The sequence below is a fragment of the Myxocyprinus asiaticus genome, chromosome 42, assembly GCF_019703515.2.
Source record: "Myxocyprinus asiaticus isolate MX2 ecotype Aquarium Trade chromosome 42, UBuf_Myxa_2, whole genome shotgun sequence".
Classification (NCBI taxonomy): domain Eukaryota; kingdom Metazoa; phylum Chordata; class Actinopteri; order Cypriniformes; family Catostomidae; genus Myxocyprinus; species Myxocyprinus asiaticus.
In genome coordinates this window covers 13,933,720-13,950,536 of record NC_059385.1, presented here as the reverse complement: position 1 = coordinate 13,950,536, position 16,817 = coordinate 13,933,720, and the positions used below count along the sequence as shown (strand labels likewise).

The 16,817-nt window shown below is 36.5% G+C and overlaps 1 protein-coding gene across 1 annotated transcript; it reads right to left on the bottom strand.

Moving 5' to 3' along the window:
- Positions 1–6,231: 6,231 nt before the first annotated feature.
- Positions 6,232–14,703, bottom strand: si:ch211-103f14.3 (zona pellucida-like domain-containing protein 1). Its single transcript, XM_051683715.1, has 11 exons — positions 14,676–14,703; positions 14,437–14,562; positions 13,917–14,137; positions 12,641–12,825; positions 12,099–12,171; positions 11,666–11,763; positions 11,497–11,577; positions 10,704–10,872; positions 7,926–8,040; positions 7,387–7,407; positions 6,232–7,276 (listed from the first exon to the last, which is right to left on the bottom strand). The coding sequence occupies exons 1-11, from the start codon at positions 14,692–14,694 to the stop codon at positions 7,116–7,118; spliced, it is 1,269 nt and encodes a 422-aa protein (XP_051539675.1). The 5' UTR covers positions 14,695–14,703; the 3' UTR covers positions 6,232–7,115.
- Between the last annotated feature and the right edge of the window lie 2,114 nt (positions 14,704–16,817).

The following is a 16,817-nucleotide window of genomic DNA, read 5'->3' as shown; positions in this document are numbered from 1 at the left end:
TGCTTCTCACCCTGGTGAATGTCTTTGATGGAGGGTAGCTGAACCCATGTATTGGGCAGTTTTCACCACCCGCTGGAGGGCCTTCTGGTCTGAGACAGTGCAGTTGCCATACCACACTGTGATGTAGTTTGTTAAGATACTTTCAACAGTGCAGCGGTAAAAGTTCAGCAGGATGTGGGGGGACAGGTGAGCTTTCCTTAGCTTCCTAAGGAAGTAAAGGCGCTGTTGCGCCTTTTTGATCAGAGTGGAGGTGTTGTAGGTCCAGGAAAGATCTTCAGAGATGTGGACACCCAGGAACTTGAAGCTAGTCACACGCTCCACTTCGTCCCCATCAATGTAGATGGGAGTGTATGTGTGGCCCTTCCTAGTCCGCCGGTAGTCCACAATCAGCTCCTTGGTCTTCTGGGTGTTGAATGTGAGATTGTTGTTGGCACACCACACTGCCATGTGCTGTACCTCTTCCCTGTAGGCTGTCTCATCGTCGCTGCTGATCAGGCCTACCACCGTGGTGTCATCTGCAAACTTGATTATGGAGTTGGAGCCATGCTCAGGTATGCAGTCGTGGGTGAATGTCATGTTCATTTAGTCATAACATTATGTATTTCACTTAAACAAAATCAGTTCTCTTGGATGTTACCACATAAAGTAGCCAACATTTTTAGGTAGACTAGAAATTTTTACAGTGTATGTAGGTCAGTGCAGATAATAACCATATTAATAAGTTGATTAATAAACTTTTTGTTGCTACATTTGGAAAACCACTGTATCCTTTGCCAGTAGATGGTATATAGGGCATTATGTAATATTCAGAGCAGTGCTAGCAAAACAAAGTCAATGAGAAACAAAGAGAATTCAAGGGAGTCACAAAATGATGGCCTAGTTCAAAATCTGACGGTATGAATCGTTATGTGGCCTAGTTTTGCTTTGGCACTCAGTGGATCTGCCTGGGTTTCTGTGTTCTTTCCCCTCTGGGCAACTTTTCCTGTACACTGAAGACTCAATAAGGTTTCTGTCCTGAGCCATGACCCCATTCTAGTATCACTAATATAAAGCAAAAATGTGTGATGGATAAAACACCGTTCAGAATGCGTTCTTGCATTTAAAAAAAAAATTGATCTTGTGCAACGAACTTAGGGTCTCTACAGTTGTGCTCAAAAGTTTGCATACTCTGGCAGAAATTGTAAAATTTTGGCATTGATTTTGAAAATATGACTGATCATGCAAAAAAACTGTCTTTTTTTTAAGGATATTGATCATATGAAGCCATTTATTATCACATAGTTGTTTGGTTCCTTTTTAAATCATAATGATAACAGAAATCACCCAAATGGCCCTGATCAAAAGTTTACATACCCTTGAATGTTTGGCCTTGTTACAGACACACAAGGTGACACACACAGGTTTAAATGGCAATTAAAGGTTAATTTCCCACCCTGTGGCTTTTTAAATTGCAATTAGTGTCTGTGTATAAATAGTCAATGAGTTTGTTAGCTCTCACGTGGATGCACTGAGCAGGCTAGATACTGAGCCATGAGGAGCAGAAAAGAACAGTCAAAAGACCTGCGTAACAAGGTAATGGAACTTTATAAAGATGGAAAAGGATATAAAAAGATATCCAAAGCCTTGAAAATGCCAGTCAGTACTGTTCAATCACTTATTAAGAAGTGGAAAATTCTGGGATCTCTTGATACCAAGCCAAGGTCAGGTAGACCAAGAAAGATTTCAGCCACAACTGCCAGAAGAATTGTTCGGGATGCAAAGAAAAACCCACAGGTAACCTCAGGAGAAATACTTGCTGCTCTGGAAAAAGATGGTGTGGTTGTTTCAAGGCGCACAAGGAGACAAACACCTGGACATATTTGCCATATTTGACAGTTTTTTTGCATGATCAGTCATATTTTCAAAATCAATGCCAAAATTTCACAATTTCTGCCAGGGTATGCAAACTTCTGAGCACAACTGTAAGTTAAATTATTTTAAGGAGCTGTTCATCTGAACCTGTGTTGGTGTCCATCTGCACTGTTTTGTAATTGTTTTTCAAATACACAACATTCAAAAAGATCCATCTAGCACATCTGTACATAAAAGAACAATTAAAAAGCAGTGTAGACAGCAGGGGCGAGGCCAGAAATCTCCAAATGAGTGGACCTTGGTGAAACAGGGTGGACCCCTATTCTATATTTCATCGTGAATATAATGAAGCGCGCCCCTTTCCTCTCCCTTTTTGAGTCAATATTCACTCATTTACCTAATACTTAGAGTTGCATAATTACATGCACAATAACAATAATTATTTGAATTTTTTATTATTAAGTTTATTATTAGAATTATTATCATACTGATGCAATTGTAATGGGGTTGTCTCTGCGTTGTGTTGAATAAAGCATTCAATTGACACCATCTCATGCCTTTGGTGGATTTTATTCTGTTTAAACACATTAAAAAGCAGAGGTCAGTCCCAATAATCATGCTCACACATGTTGTATAATGAGGATGAACATTAAACCAAACATTACTACACATAAAACATGGTAGCTTGAGAAGAGAGCATACGATACACATCATACATGACAAAACAATGTCGATGTTAACCCCCAAAAAATAAGATAAAATGAATTAAAATATTTTTCCGTGGAGCACTCGCCCACCACAACCACTCTCTCGGCTGGCGCGAATCTTAATGACCCAACCGGTACCAGTTTGCTACACAGCACCAGCCAATGGGTGGAGAGTGCAGCTTAAATTTTATTAAAGTGTCATACACAAAATTAAGTAAAGCAAGTGGAAGCACATTTCTAACCCTGTTACATAATGAAAAATAAGAGATATTGCAATAAATATTATTATTAGATACTTTTCAGTCCTCCTGCTTTTCACAGCTGTTAGCTGGGTTTCCCGAAGCACTAAGAAGAACGTTAGTAGCACTTAAGTAGTACTTAATGCTCTATGGTGCATTTCCCAAAAGCATTGTTACCTAAGTAAAAAATTTGTAAATTAATGAGAGCTTTGAACCACTCTTAAGTCCATTACGTGCATAAAAAAAGGATAAAAAAAAAGTGTGAAAAAATGGCATTGAATTCAACTGGCAGTCTCCACAGTCTGTGCATGCAACGTGATAGGTCTAAATTAGGTTTAAAGATATATTTAAATTTACATACAGTATAATGTTTTATTGGCCTTATTTGATAATCATAACTATGACAGCAATAGAAAGATTATTTTATTTAACAGATTTCTTTAGACATATGTGAGTAAAGTGACCCTGCAGTTTAAAACTTAAATAAATAGGCCTAAATAAATAAATAAAATATGTTTATCAAAGGAGTTTAGAGTGTGTGCAATGAGAGATTCCCTTCATTCTGTTTAGAAAGGTCTATGAGTAGTTCAATACTGATGTCCATCATTTTAATCCTGTTCTTTGTGCATCTGTTCAGTTTCCAGCCTAAGAAACAACACAGGCTACTTGAGAGCCCCTTACTATGATCATATGATGTGATGCTCATCGGGTACATTCACGTTACATGCACTCCTTGCATCACTTTTATTAATCTATAAGCTGAGCAAACATCTGAAACTCTGTCTTAACCAAGCCGTAATTATTTATTTAATTGAATTCTGTAATAGTTAATAAATTTCGGCGCCTCGACAAAGTCACAAACAACTTCCATGTTTGTTAGTATTTCCACCTTATTTTCATTTTGAGAAGACAAACACCTGGACATATTTGCCAAAGTGATCAGCACCTTTGGACCAGACAGGTCCCGTAACGAAGCACTTAACGTTCGTACTTTATAACGAGCGATCTACGTGCTGGTTTTGGAAACAGGTGTTACTAAATAACGAACGATGTCAGTTAAGATGATTGTAAAGGCTTAAGCTGCAACATTATCGGGGAACCCAGTGTTGGCTATTTCCCCAAAGATCAAATTTTTAAAATCTGACAACTCTTTTTTGGCATAAGTTCTGGGCTTCGTGGAGCCACTACAATGTTGCGAAATATTTCTTTTGATTAGTAGTCTATGTAAATAAAAGGTCTGGTGAAAAATGCGAGTGAATCAGATGTTCCAGCTGTCCTATACAGTTGGGGAATGTTACATTCAAATGGAGGCTAAAGAGTAGACAAGCACCAGAAGAGAAACTTCTTGTTCAAGAACCATTTCTAAGGGTTGTAGCTACTGAATTATGACACATATGACAATTCACCTGTCGTCCCAATGTCCTTGCATCCTGAGATGGTCTGAGATCATATTCAGCATTCTCACAGAGGACACTATTTCTGCAAATTGTTTCCAGATTACGAACAGGGAAGGAATAGTGTGAACTCGTCATATGCGCGAGCGCCAACGCGCCAATAAACCTCTAAACACACAGCGAATCAGAGATGTGCATCAATGGCTTCTCTTTCATCCGTTTTCCAAAATATGATCAAGTGTACTTCTTCAAACACATGTATTTGTGTCTAACAGCGTTTCTTGTCATTCGTCACTCCGAGAAGCCTTAAAGGTCGCCTGCCATACAGGGTAGATGACGAGCAAAATTACCCACTAAATTCATACCCTGCGATGTCATCTACAGAAACATCTACCACACTCCCACATAAATTATTATTAATAATAATAATAGTAATTTAAGTGAGACAAAGTGTGGATACATTATCTTGGTGCTAAGTGCAGTAAGCGGATCTGTTTATAGGCATGACTGTAGAGAGCTGTGTAGTGCAGAGAAAATGAGCGACTCAGTAGAAGCCCATTTCAGTTCACCATAATCATAATCGAAATAAAAACACATTTTTCTAACTAAATTTATAAACAGGAGTATGATGATTATCTTGCATGTGAGCTATTTTGCATGCGACAAAATGCAGTTTCTTTTTATTTGCACACTGTTCTTATATTCCTGCAGTTTTGATTGGGTGGACCAGCCGTCAATCTAGGTGGACTAGTGCCACTCTGGCCCTTATGTGGCCTCGCGCCTGGTAGAAGGACACTAAAATGCATGACACTGAGAATGAATTGCATCCACTAAAAGCACCATTAATTTGCACATGCAGTCTTTGCTGTTTTAGCACATGAATCATTAAAGGAATTATGCTTTAAGCATCCCTTTGAACGCAATTTGCACCATGAAAAGAGTCGCATCTGTTTACTGAATTGGAAATGGTGACTTTTATGTGTGTGTGCTTTTTAGAGTTAGAGCAATGGGAGTTCATGTTGGGCTAAGATCACATTTTCTTCTTTGCTGCAAGAACAGTCTCATATATAAAAAGCATGAAAGCATGTGACCCTCTATAATACTTAATGATAACAAGGAAATCCGGTTAATCACAGCTTCTGTTATAAGCGTACCTTACAATAAAAAGGTAAGGCTTTTGTGGATTTGACAGGTCATTGTAAAATGATATTGGACTGTGATCAGGATGCATTTCACATTTCAATAGTAACTTTACTGTTGTGGCACTCAGAAATCCCTTTTACTGACTCAATTTACAGTACATGGTCTACTTCAGTTGGGCTACTATTTCCAGCATGTATGGTTAAAATGGTAATAGACAAATTTTAAATATGTATCTAATATCGTATCCACTTGGATATGACCACTTAGTTTCAGTTAATAGTTGACCTCTGTGTCAGAAATTAAATTAAAATGTTCAAGTCTCGAAGGGATCGTTCAACCGCACTTTCATATTGTTTCAAACTTGTATAGGTATCGTTTTTTATGTGTAACACAAAAGGAATTGTTAGGCAGACTTAGATGTGAGGGAATGATAGACTTAGTCACCATTCACTTTGATTGTATGGAAAAAAGAGCTGTGTGCATTAAACATGTATTCAAATTTATCTTCTGTTCAACGGAAGAAAGAATGTCATACATGTTTGGAACGACATGGGGGTGAGTAAATGATGACAATTTTCATTTGTGGGTTTACTATGCCTTGAAATATGTTATTGGAGTTAGCTCTGATACAAATATTAATCATTTTGTTCAAATGCAATGGGCCCTATTCCAAATGCTATTTTCAGGCACAGTGCCAATAACACAGAATCAAATGTTCTTCCTTTTATCACAGTTTCCATTGCAGATATTACAATTTTATGCTTCTCTATGTAAAAGCCACTCAAGGACACAGTAATTCGTTCTTGTACCTGCAGCATTTATTTATAATGAAGCATGCATTAATGGATGAATCTCAAATATACATCTACTTTTAAAAGGTCAGTATGCCATTGGAATTACAATGATACAAAGTGCAGAACCAAGAACATAAATTTAGACATAAAAATTGATGCATTACTGAACTATTCTTCAATCCTCTCCTGTTCAAAATTGCTTTCATTTCCATCTCTTTTTTATTTATGATGTTGGACAACTAAAAAAAAAAAACTATGCCCTCAAAGTGTGGACTTCAATTTATTTGAAAGTTCTAAATATCATTGTAAATGTCGTGATATTTTGGATTGGGCATGAATATTCTTGGTGGTTTGAATGTAAATTTGGGTATGTCAATATTTTATGGTGGTTAAGCAAAAAGATTCATCTTTATTAAATAACACATATAACATTTTAGAAAGTAGAGTAATTTTTCTAAGAGAACTTTCAAACCCTCCACACACATTCAAATTTACATCCATTTCGTATTGGTTTTTTTGTTTTTTTTACAGATACCAGCACATTACATTCACTTGGATTATTCTGATGGGTCAGTCAGTAATTTCAGTATTTGATGCAAATACAGTTGCAAACACAAAGTTAAGAATTCTCATTTCTCTATCAACAAAACTAAGGATTAAAGCATTATTTGTATGTTTTTTAACTATAAATGTCACCCCCTCCACGCTGTTCATATCAAACTCTACAAATGAAACTAAATGAAACGCTTTACAAGTTGATGTAATGCATTGTTGCTCTTCTAAACCACATTTATAAACCTTATAGTCTTCTGTTTGCTATGATTATTCACCAAAAAGCACTATAGAGAAAAGATCTGATACAAAAACGGTTCTATGCTGAGTCTTGCTCAGCCCTCTGGCTGTGAGAGATCGGCCCGGGACGGGGCAGGCCAACAACTGTCCTCTGTCTCGATGCAGGAACAAGGCAGTCTGAGGTCGCCGGGCACTTTATGCCCTGTGTGGCATTTTTGATGGGCCGGTGTGCCAGTATCTCTTGTAGAAAACTGTTCCCATTCCCACAATCATGATGCATGCGAATGCCAGGATGCCCACTGCCACACCAAGACCCACAGAAGTATCAGTAGGTTTACTTGTGCTGATCGACACACCTGAGATGCAATGAAAACAATACCACCTCAGTGTCATCAAAACAGTCTGATTACATCTGGATGAAAATATGCACAAAACTGTAAACTCATTTCAAACAGTTAGAGCTCACCTTCTTCTTTTGATGCCACCACTGAAATGAAATAAAAACACAATTAAGTAAGCGTATTAAATCATCTTAGCTAACCTGAATCTCAGTAGCTTAAATGTTTCCTTTAGCATCACATCAGCATTTTTGTCTTGTTTTCCAGTACACAATATCTCGTCCTTAAGGCAAGATGCATTTATTTGAGAAGCAAATTTGTGTGCAAAATATTAAGACAAAACATATTAAGATACTATTTTCAGAAAATATATCTTAAATTACTCTTATTTTCTTTACCATTTTGGCAAAAAAAAAAAAAAAATGATATTTTAAGCAAAAATCGCACAGAATTTAGTAAGGTTTGTCTTAAAACAAGACAAAATAATGGGGTAAGACTTAGTATCTTAAAAAAGGTCTTATTACCTTACACAAGTTTATTTTTCAAGTAGATGTATCTTTTTTAACTTATTTCTTTACTGGAAAACAAGTCAAAAATACTGATTTATCTTTTTTTTTTTTTTTTGGCAGTGAAGGGACACATGCCCTAATGATTTGAAGGAACATACTGCTGTCTGCGCGTATGACGATGGCTGGTGACGTGATGGTGGTGGTATCTGTGACTCCATTGGGAGCAGGAGTGGTCAAGGGAACCACATCTCTTCTTCTCCTTTTTGCACATTGCTGTAGAAAGAGATGTGGAGCAGCATGAGTCCAAAGACTGAGCTGGAATGTCTTGGTCACTGTATGTCTTTATAGTTTAACTGTGTTTGTGGGTTTTGCTATCCTTGTGAGATCAAAAAAATACTCAAATATCCTAAATAAACATAGTAAAACCTGGCAAAAAAATGGCCTTGTGAGGACATTCTCACAAAGAAAAGAAGGTTAATGAAGATTCCTGTACCTTAAAGAAATAGTACACTAAAAAAATTAAAATTCAAAACCCTTACTTTCTTCCTTGGAACACAAATTCACTTTCATTGTATGGAAAAAGATGCAATGAAAGTGAAGGGTGACTGAGGCTAACATTCTGCCTATCATCTCTTTTTGTGTTCCATGGAAGAAAGAACATTTGGAACAACATAAATGATGATGGAATTTTCATTTTTGGGTGAAATATCCCTTTGCCAGGTAAGGCATTCGCAACAACCAAGATGTTCTGGGTTAATTCATTAGACTTAGTTAGACTTAGTCTATAGAAATTACAATTGGTGTATTCTAAGAACAATGGGTGTAAACTGGAAGTCCCAACATACACTGGTGGCCAAAAGTTTGGAATAATGTACAGATTTTGCTGTTTCGGAAGGAAATTGGTACTTTAATTCACCAAAGTAGCATTCAACTGATCACAAAGTATAGTCAGGACATTACTGATGTAAAAAACTGCACTATCACTATTTGAAAGTCATTTTTGATCAAACCTAGACGGGCCCAATTTCCAGCAGCCATCACTCCAACACCTTATCCTTGAGTAATCATGCTAAATTGCTAATTTGGTACTAGAAAATCACTTGCCATTATATCCAGGGTTGGGGAGTAATGAAATACAAGTAATGGGAATACGTATGTAAAAACAAAATATAAGTAACTGTATTCCACTACAGTTACAATTTAAATCATTGGTAATTAGCATACAGTTACATTCATAAAGTATTTTGATTACTGAAGAGATTACTTTGCATTTTATTGTCATTTGTTTAATTTAATATTTAGTCCTTTCAGATGGAAAACATTTATACATATAAATGATGCGATCCAAAGTGCATTTGAACAGCGGTGAAACACTTTCTTATGATGTGTTACATTCATACGAGCAGACAGAGAAGTAAGTTTGAAGTAAGTTTGGAGCAGAAGAAATAGAAATAAACCTTGTGTAAATTGTCAGCTTTACGCTAAGCTAAAATACTATTTCTAGCCATTTTACATGTACGTTACCAGACACTATCATTTTTTTTTTTTTATCAAGAAAATTCACGTTAGATTATAATTTCTTTTTTTCTAGTAAGACCTTTGATATTAGGGCAAAAATCATATTCTTGATAATATTTTTTGTATTGTTTTCCTGTAAAAAATATCTAAAAATCCTTAAAACAAGATCAATTTGATTTATCTTGTTTTAGAAACAACACTGCATAAGGTTTTTCAGAGAATGTATTTTTAACATGTGTATTTTGTCTTACTGTACTGGCGAGTTTTTATAGTTAAAACAAGTGAAAAAATCTACCAGTGCTGAAGAAGTAATCCAAAGTATTTAGAATACGTTACTGACCTTGAGTAATCTAACGGAATACGTTACAAATTACATTTTACAGCATTTATTCTGTAATCTGTAGTGGAATACATTTCAAAAGTAATCCTCCCAACCCTGATTATATCAAACACAGCTGAAAGCTATTTGGTTCGTTAAATGAAGCTTAATAATGTGTTTGTGTTTGTTTTTTAGTTACCACAGTACGCAATAGACTGGCATGTCTAATGTCAATATTAGGACAAAACAGCTTTCTCTTGAAACTCGTCAGTCGATCATTGTTTTGAGGAATGAAGGCAATACAATGCTTGAAATTGCCAAAAAAATGAAGATTTCATACAAAGATGTACACTACAGTCTTCAAAGACAAAGGACAACTGGCTCTAACAAGGACAGAAAGAGATGTGGAAGGCCAGATGTACAACTAAACAAGAGGATAAGTACATCAGAGTCTCTAGTTTGAGAAACAGACGCCTCACATGTCCTCAGCTGACAGCTTCATTGAATTCTACCCGCTCAACACCAGTTTCATGTACAACAGTAAAGAGAAGACTCAGGGGTGCAGGTCTTATGTGAAGAATTGCAAAGAAAAGCCACTTTTGAAACAGAAAAACAAAAAGAAAATGTTAGAAATGTTACATTGGACAACAGATAATTGGAAAAGAGTGTTATGGATCTTAAACCCATTGAGCTTTTGTGGGATCAGCTAGACCGTAAGGTATGTGAGAAGTGCCCAACAAGACAGCCACATCTATGGCAAGTGTAACAGGAAGCGTGGGGTGAAATGTCACCTGAGTATCTGGACAAACTGACAGCTAGAATGCCAAGGGTCTGCAAAGCTGTCATTGCTGCACGTGGAGGACTTTTTGATGAGAACTCTTTGAAGTAGTTTAATTTTAACAAAGAAGTTAACAAATTTTTCAAATTGTACTAGTAATTTTTCATGTTATTAATGTCCTGACTATACATTTTGCTGAATAAAAGTACCAATTTCTTTCCATAAGAGCAAAATTTGTACATTACTCCAAACTTTTGGCTGCCAGTGTACATATACAAGCTTGTGTGTGTATGTACTGTATGTGTGTAGCTTTGTTTTTACCGTAAAGATGCTGCAGGATGTTCTTTCACACAGTCTAGTGATACAGTGCAGATAGTATGTTGACACTGTCTTGTTCAGCTGCTCTGTAAAACGGAAAGCTGGAAACGAGAACCGGGCATGCTGCATCTCACCGTTCACCAGCATTTTAGTGAGACGATCTCTGGTACATCTGCAAAGAATCAAAACCAGAACAGGTCTCTGAAGAAGTCAGAATTTTCCTCTCTGAGTCCCTCTAAAACTTATGAACAAAAAATTGTGTAATTTTACTAACAAACATGGTTCTTGGAGATGGTACCATGGTAATACCATGTTTTATGGATATGAACTGTACCATGGTTATACTATGGTATTCTTTTAAGTACCTTGGAGCATCATGTAATATGGGAATCATTCAGTATAATGATACCATGGGCATCTGATACCAACATTGTGACATGGTACAGCCGCAATTAAATTCTGAGGGTTAACATCAGGGTCAGAAATGAACCATGGCTTGGGCCAAAAATGCTACTGAAAGTGACCAAAATACCCCAGAAATTATAAATGTGGGGACAAAATAAAAAATCCCTTTAGTTAATTCATACATGTTTTAGATATTGTATCAATTCTATTCTAAACCTATCTTGTTATGGGAAACACAGTAAGAACATGTAGAAAGTTCCACTGAGAATCAACTCCAGGGGCTAAATATTGTCCCTTAATTAAAACAATAAAACAAAATAAAAAAGTTAATTTCCAGCAAGCACCCCTAATGATACAGAGGGACAATCCAGGTTGTGATGATTGGACTTACGGCACAAAGAGGTTGAAATAGCTGGTGGTAGTGGGTGTATGGGAAATGGAAGCATAGCATCTGTCTAGCAGTACATAGTATCTGTGAAAGGCACAGAAATTATTAGCATCAAATGTAGCACCTCTTCATTTATAGGCACCATATTGGAACTCAATTGAAGGGGACTTACTGGGCGGTTAAGTTGGTGGCCTCCACCTGCACAAACACATTTGTCCTCAGCTCAATCCCGAGGGAAGGCATGATGAGAGTCTGAGTGTAGTTTATGTCCTGAGAAATTAATTCCGATAAATACAAATCTGATATTATTGTTAGACTCTAAGCTGATTTATCAATGAATGACCCAGCTAAACCAACAACAACAACAACCACAATACATTTAAAACAGCCTAAGATAGTTTTGCTGGTTTAAGATGATGTACCAGCCTGACTAAGTTGTCAAATGTCCCAAACCCTTTTAAAACCAGCAAATCAGACCAGCTTGACCAGGCTGGTAGACTAATTAAGACAAATAAACAAACAAAAACAAAAAACACACAGCTTAGACTGGTTTAAGATGTTTTTTCCAGAAGGGGAAGGTTCAGTGTAAGGCTGGATTGTCTTACGTTGAAGAGTTGGAGATTCAAAGTGCTGATGAAACTGCCATTGTTGTCTTTCATTGCAATCGAAGAGCCTGACCTTTGGGAAGACACAACTGGGTTAAACTTTACTTGACAACAATCTTTCTGCAGTCAGCAGACTTTCAACAGTCTGCAGTGATCCACACATTTTGATTACAGTTCTGGAATTCTGCGCAATAAATTTAATAATCTCAATAATCCTCAAGAGCTGAGCTAAATTTACTTTTGTTCATTCTGGCTGTAGCTAACTTGAAGCTCCATGAATCATATGAATGTCCCTGTGTGTTTGTATGACTTTTGTGTAAGAACAAAACCAAACAACTGATTTTGAAAAACCTTTAATATTGTCTCATAATTGTCCCCTTGAGCACAGCAATAAAGGATGCACCAAATAAATTCAAATTGTTGTGAGTGTTACTACACCAAGAAGCTAAGTCCCAAGTGAGTTTTCTCTACTTTCTGTACAACACAATGGAATGCATTTTTTGTTTGATATCCCATGAGATGAAGTGGCATGACATGCTTACACATCAATCTGGGTGTTGTTGAGCAGGTACTCCAGAGGATAGGCGCATGAGTAGAAGTACTTCAGCTCAGCACTGTATGTCACTGTGCCTGTTGTGATGTCATTGGATCGTACAACTCCACTTATGTTTACTGTCTCGATGTTGGAGAAGTCTGAGAATGCGCCTGTTCCTATACTTCTGATCGACTGGAGAAGATTAAGAAATAGTCATCTATAAGGTCTTACAATACTACTAAATGATTACTCTTTAGCTTTGGCACTAAATAATATGTCAGAGCTTTTTTGACAAAAAATAGTGTGTCAAATAATTAGTTTATGTCAGACTGATATTCGGTTTGATCTATATTTTTAACCAATATTTACACTTTTCCACTTAATCAGTTATAAAAAAAATTATTAATATCAGGTTTACTGATAAAGTTAGACATAGCCCAAAACAGATATGAACTGGAATAGCTGAAGACAAATTGTGCACATAATCCATTTTCTGTTTGCTAACATCATTATTTTCCAAAGCAAGCGGTACTAGAGAGTTTGTGCAAAAGTCTCTGTTTTCTTTGGAGGAAAACGACATTACAGTGTGAATGAGGCGCAAATGTAGCAAAATCAATGTGTTTTAAATTCTAAAGGTATAAGTGTGGATGTGTTAAAATATTTTAGGTTCCAAAAGAATATTCCAAAGTTTTTACATTACTCAAGTGAAGAGTCTTGTACAAGTGTATATTGCCAATAAAAAGGGGTTTAAATTAATTATTTGTTGACTATGTACAAATTTAGTATCACAAAGCAGGCTGTTCACCTTCAGAAGTTAGTGATGACTGATTTAGTTATTGTGCCGAAATGCAGAAATAAAGCAATAATTACAAATTTGTTTAGCACATTGGTTATCAGACACCAAAACAATATCAGTTTCTCTCTAAAGAACCTAATTGCATCTATTGAGGTATCTGGCAAAATACAGAAAGTGTATTAACAGTGCACAAATAAACACTAATGGAATTTTTTTTTAGGGGTACAATAGCTTGTCACTGTGGCAGTACCCCAAAAGGAATACCCACTGTACCCTTAACATGTCAATCGGAAAGTATTTTTACCTTGTCTGTCCTGAAAGGGTACATATTAGTACCTTAAGGTGTATGATAGGTACAGTGGATGTACCTTTGAGGGTATTGCCCCAGTGACAAGCTGTTGTGTTACATTTTGCAAAAAAAAAAAAAATCTAACAGTGTTTAATACAGAACAATCATTCAGTGCCATGATTCAAAGCTATGACTCACTACAAAGTTGCTGCCACAGGCATTGGTCATGTTGAGTGGGATCCTAAATCGGGCCACAGCGGGTGATGCAGTCGCGTCAAGAGTAGCCTGGCAGGCTGGGTTATTTATGATGTTGTTGAGGGTGAGCAGTGATTCGTTGTAGCCAGAGTATATGACAGGACAGAATTTAATGGCCAGCCCGATGTATTCCGTTCCACATTCCACAGAGATATCAGTGTATTCTGTTGTGACAAGAATGATTGGTTTAGTTGTTAGAAAAACTGAAGGAAGATATAGTACATTGACAAAATTTGATTTGATTAGTTTTCGAGTAGGTTTTGCTTAATCAAATTGTAAAGAATTACATTGTATAAAACGATCTTAATTTCTGTGTAAATCTAAGTAACAAACCCAATAGTAAATTAACTAAAGCTAAAGCTACATAATTAACTAAACTAAATAAATGTCACAGATTATTGTAAAAAAAAAAAAAAGATATACAATTTCTGTGTTTCATTAGAGGAACAAATGAAACGTATACCTGGGCGTCTGTATTCTAATCCACAATCACTCGACGTTAACTGAATGCTGTTTTTAAATTTTGTTGCAAGGATGATGAGAAAAATGTTGAGGAGAGCAATTTTCTTGTTGTTTGCTGAATTTGTACCTGTTAATGGAAAAACAACACCAAATCAAAACCAGTTAGTCACCATCCAGGAACTCAGCATGCTTGAAGAGGATATATCCCAAAATATCGGCTCCTAGGTAAGACTCACGCACCTTGTATCAGACACTCCATATTAGTGGTTGGTTTGGATATCCTCTGCCTGTGTGATCTTCTAACGAAATGTCCTTTTATAGAACAATTTATTTTGTGGGATAGGCAAAAAACAAGGTCACAGTAGTTTGGTGTGTCCACTGTTTCGAGAACAGCCCTTTTGTGGAGAAAGTCCCATAGTCCACCGCCGGAGGGCTCTTGCTGAAACTCTACACACCGTTGGCCTTCAAAGACATGCAGTTGACAATGGCCTGGTTTCTTTGTTTACTTAAACATAGAATCCCTTGGTATATTAATAAGATAAGACTTCATGGGGTGAGTGTCGAGCCCTTAGGGACTGGAGACAATACCACCATAGCCTTTTCACCTTAGTTGAACACTGTACAAAATGTCAGGGCTCTTTATTTTGGTCCAAAGGCAATCTTAGGAACACACTGAATAAGCTCGATATTGAAAACACAAATGATGAGAGGGTACTGATGGGAGGCTACGCAGGTAGACGGTTTTGACGTAAAAGTTATTATTTGTGTTTTTCTGTTTTTCAGTGATTGTCAGCTTCCAAGGCAATGACGTTTACTTAGGTTGAGGTGTTCCCTGGTAGTCATATGATGACTTTTGTCTGTTCTTAACTGATTTTTTCGCAACAGTAAAGGAAACTGGATTCTTGACATATAAGCTGAAATACCCTTGAATATTATGTTTAGTTTCCATAACACCGTAGAAGGAAACTATTGTGATTCATATGAGGAAATATGTCTTATACTTGTCTTAAGATCACATATGCCTCACATTATATAAGATGTTGAATGAATGTTTATTAAGATATACTTTATAATGAAAACACTTTCCTTTTCTTTTTCCCTTTCACAATGTCCCATTATAATACTGTAGAAGATCCCATATGAGCTTTTTAATGTTTTAAAATAGTAAAGTTGATTAATTATTAATTATTTGAAGACACTTGGCAAACTTTTTTTTTTTTGTTCAAGCAGCTTATGGTGCATTCAATGTATACATTTGATCTGTACGTTTGTTCCTTGGAAATCGAACCCATGACCCAGGCAGGGGCATTTATACCATGATCAATGGAAACATGTAAATTCTTCACACTGTAATCTGGAAAAATTACAGATATGATCGAATTGCATGTGATTAAAATCAAGCAGAACCTATGGAAATTATTACATTACCCCATGTCCTAATATAAATTTTATCCTATCTGAATAGGGCTTAAGACAGTGGATAGATATATTATTTGTAAGTCGCTTTGGATAAAAGTGTCTGCTAAATGACTAAATGTAAATGTAAATATTATAAGTTATCATAACATATGTGTTATCATTACATAATGTCACCTAATTAATATTCATGTCATGATGAGCCAGGATTTATAATGCCCCCTTTCAGATCATTCCACACCTCATGTATCAAAAGGTCCAATAATTTTTGATTGAAGGCGAACCGTTGAGTGTAAATACTGCTAAATGGTGTGAAAAGGTCAGTGGATTATTCTGTATTGAGAGGGCTCTGCTTTAAGCCCCAAACTAATCACTTTGTTTCAATGTTCTCTCTCTCTATTTCTCAGTGAGATGAGCCCAAGATCCAGATAAATCTTAGGTGAATCTGTGGAGAGTCATAGAAGGGTTCAATAAAACTTAAGCGTGACTTCTGGCAGTCTCTGATGCTTGCAGTGTGATTTCTTTTACAGTATGACTCTCTTCAATCCAGTCCAAACAGATGTCTTGTCAGCCTTTATCGCTAAACATGATGCTACACAGAGTCATTGCAGCTTTCACAGCCAATAGGAGGATCAGATCACAGGCTGATTAACATGAATATCCTCAGATCATGAGAGTTTAGGGCATTTGATATTTTTGCAATTGCTATTATATTATGGAATTTTGGAAGCTTTAAAGGTGCAGGGTGTAATCTGTGGGCCTCTAGTGGCACCAAACAAAATAATAATGACTTTTTCCCCAACTCTCCCTTAATCTGCCATTGGTCAAAAAACAAAACAAAAACAAAGATAGTCCGGCCCCAAACTCTTGCCATAGGTTGTTAATGTTGCTGTGTCGGGTTGGTGGAGGTGCTTCAACAAACAGAAATAGCAGAGCCACAGTGTTAAACTTTTTAGGGTAATCAAT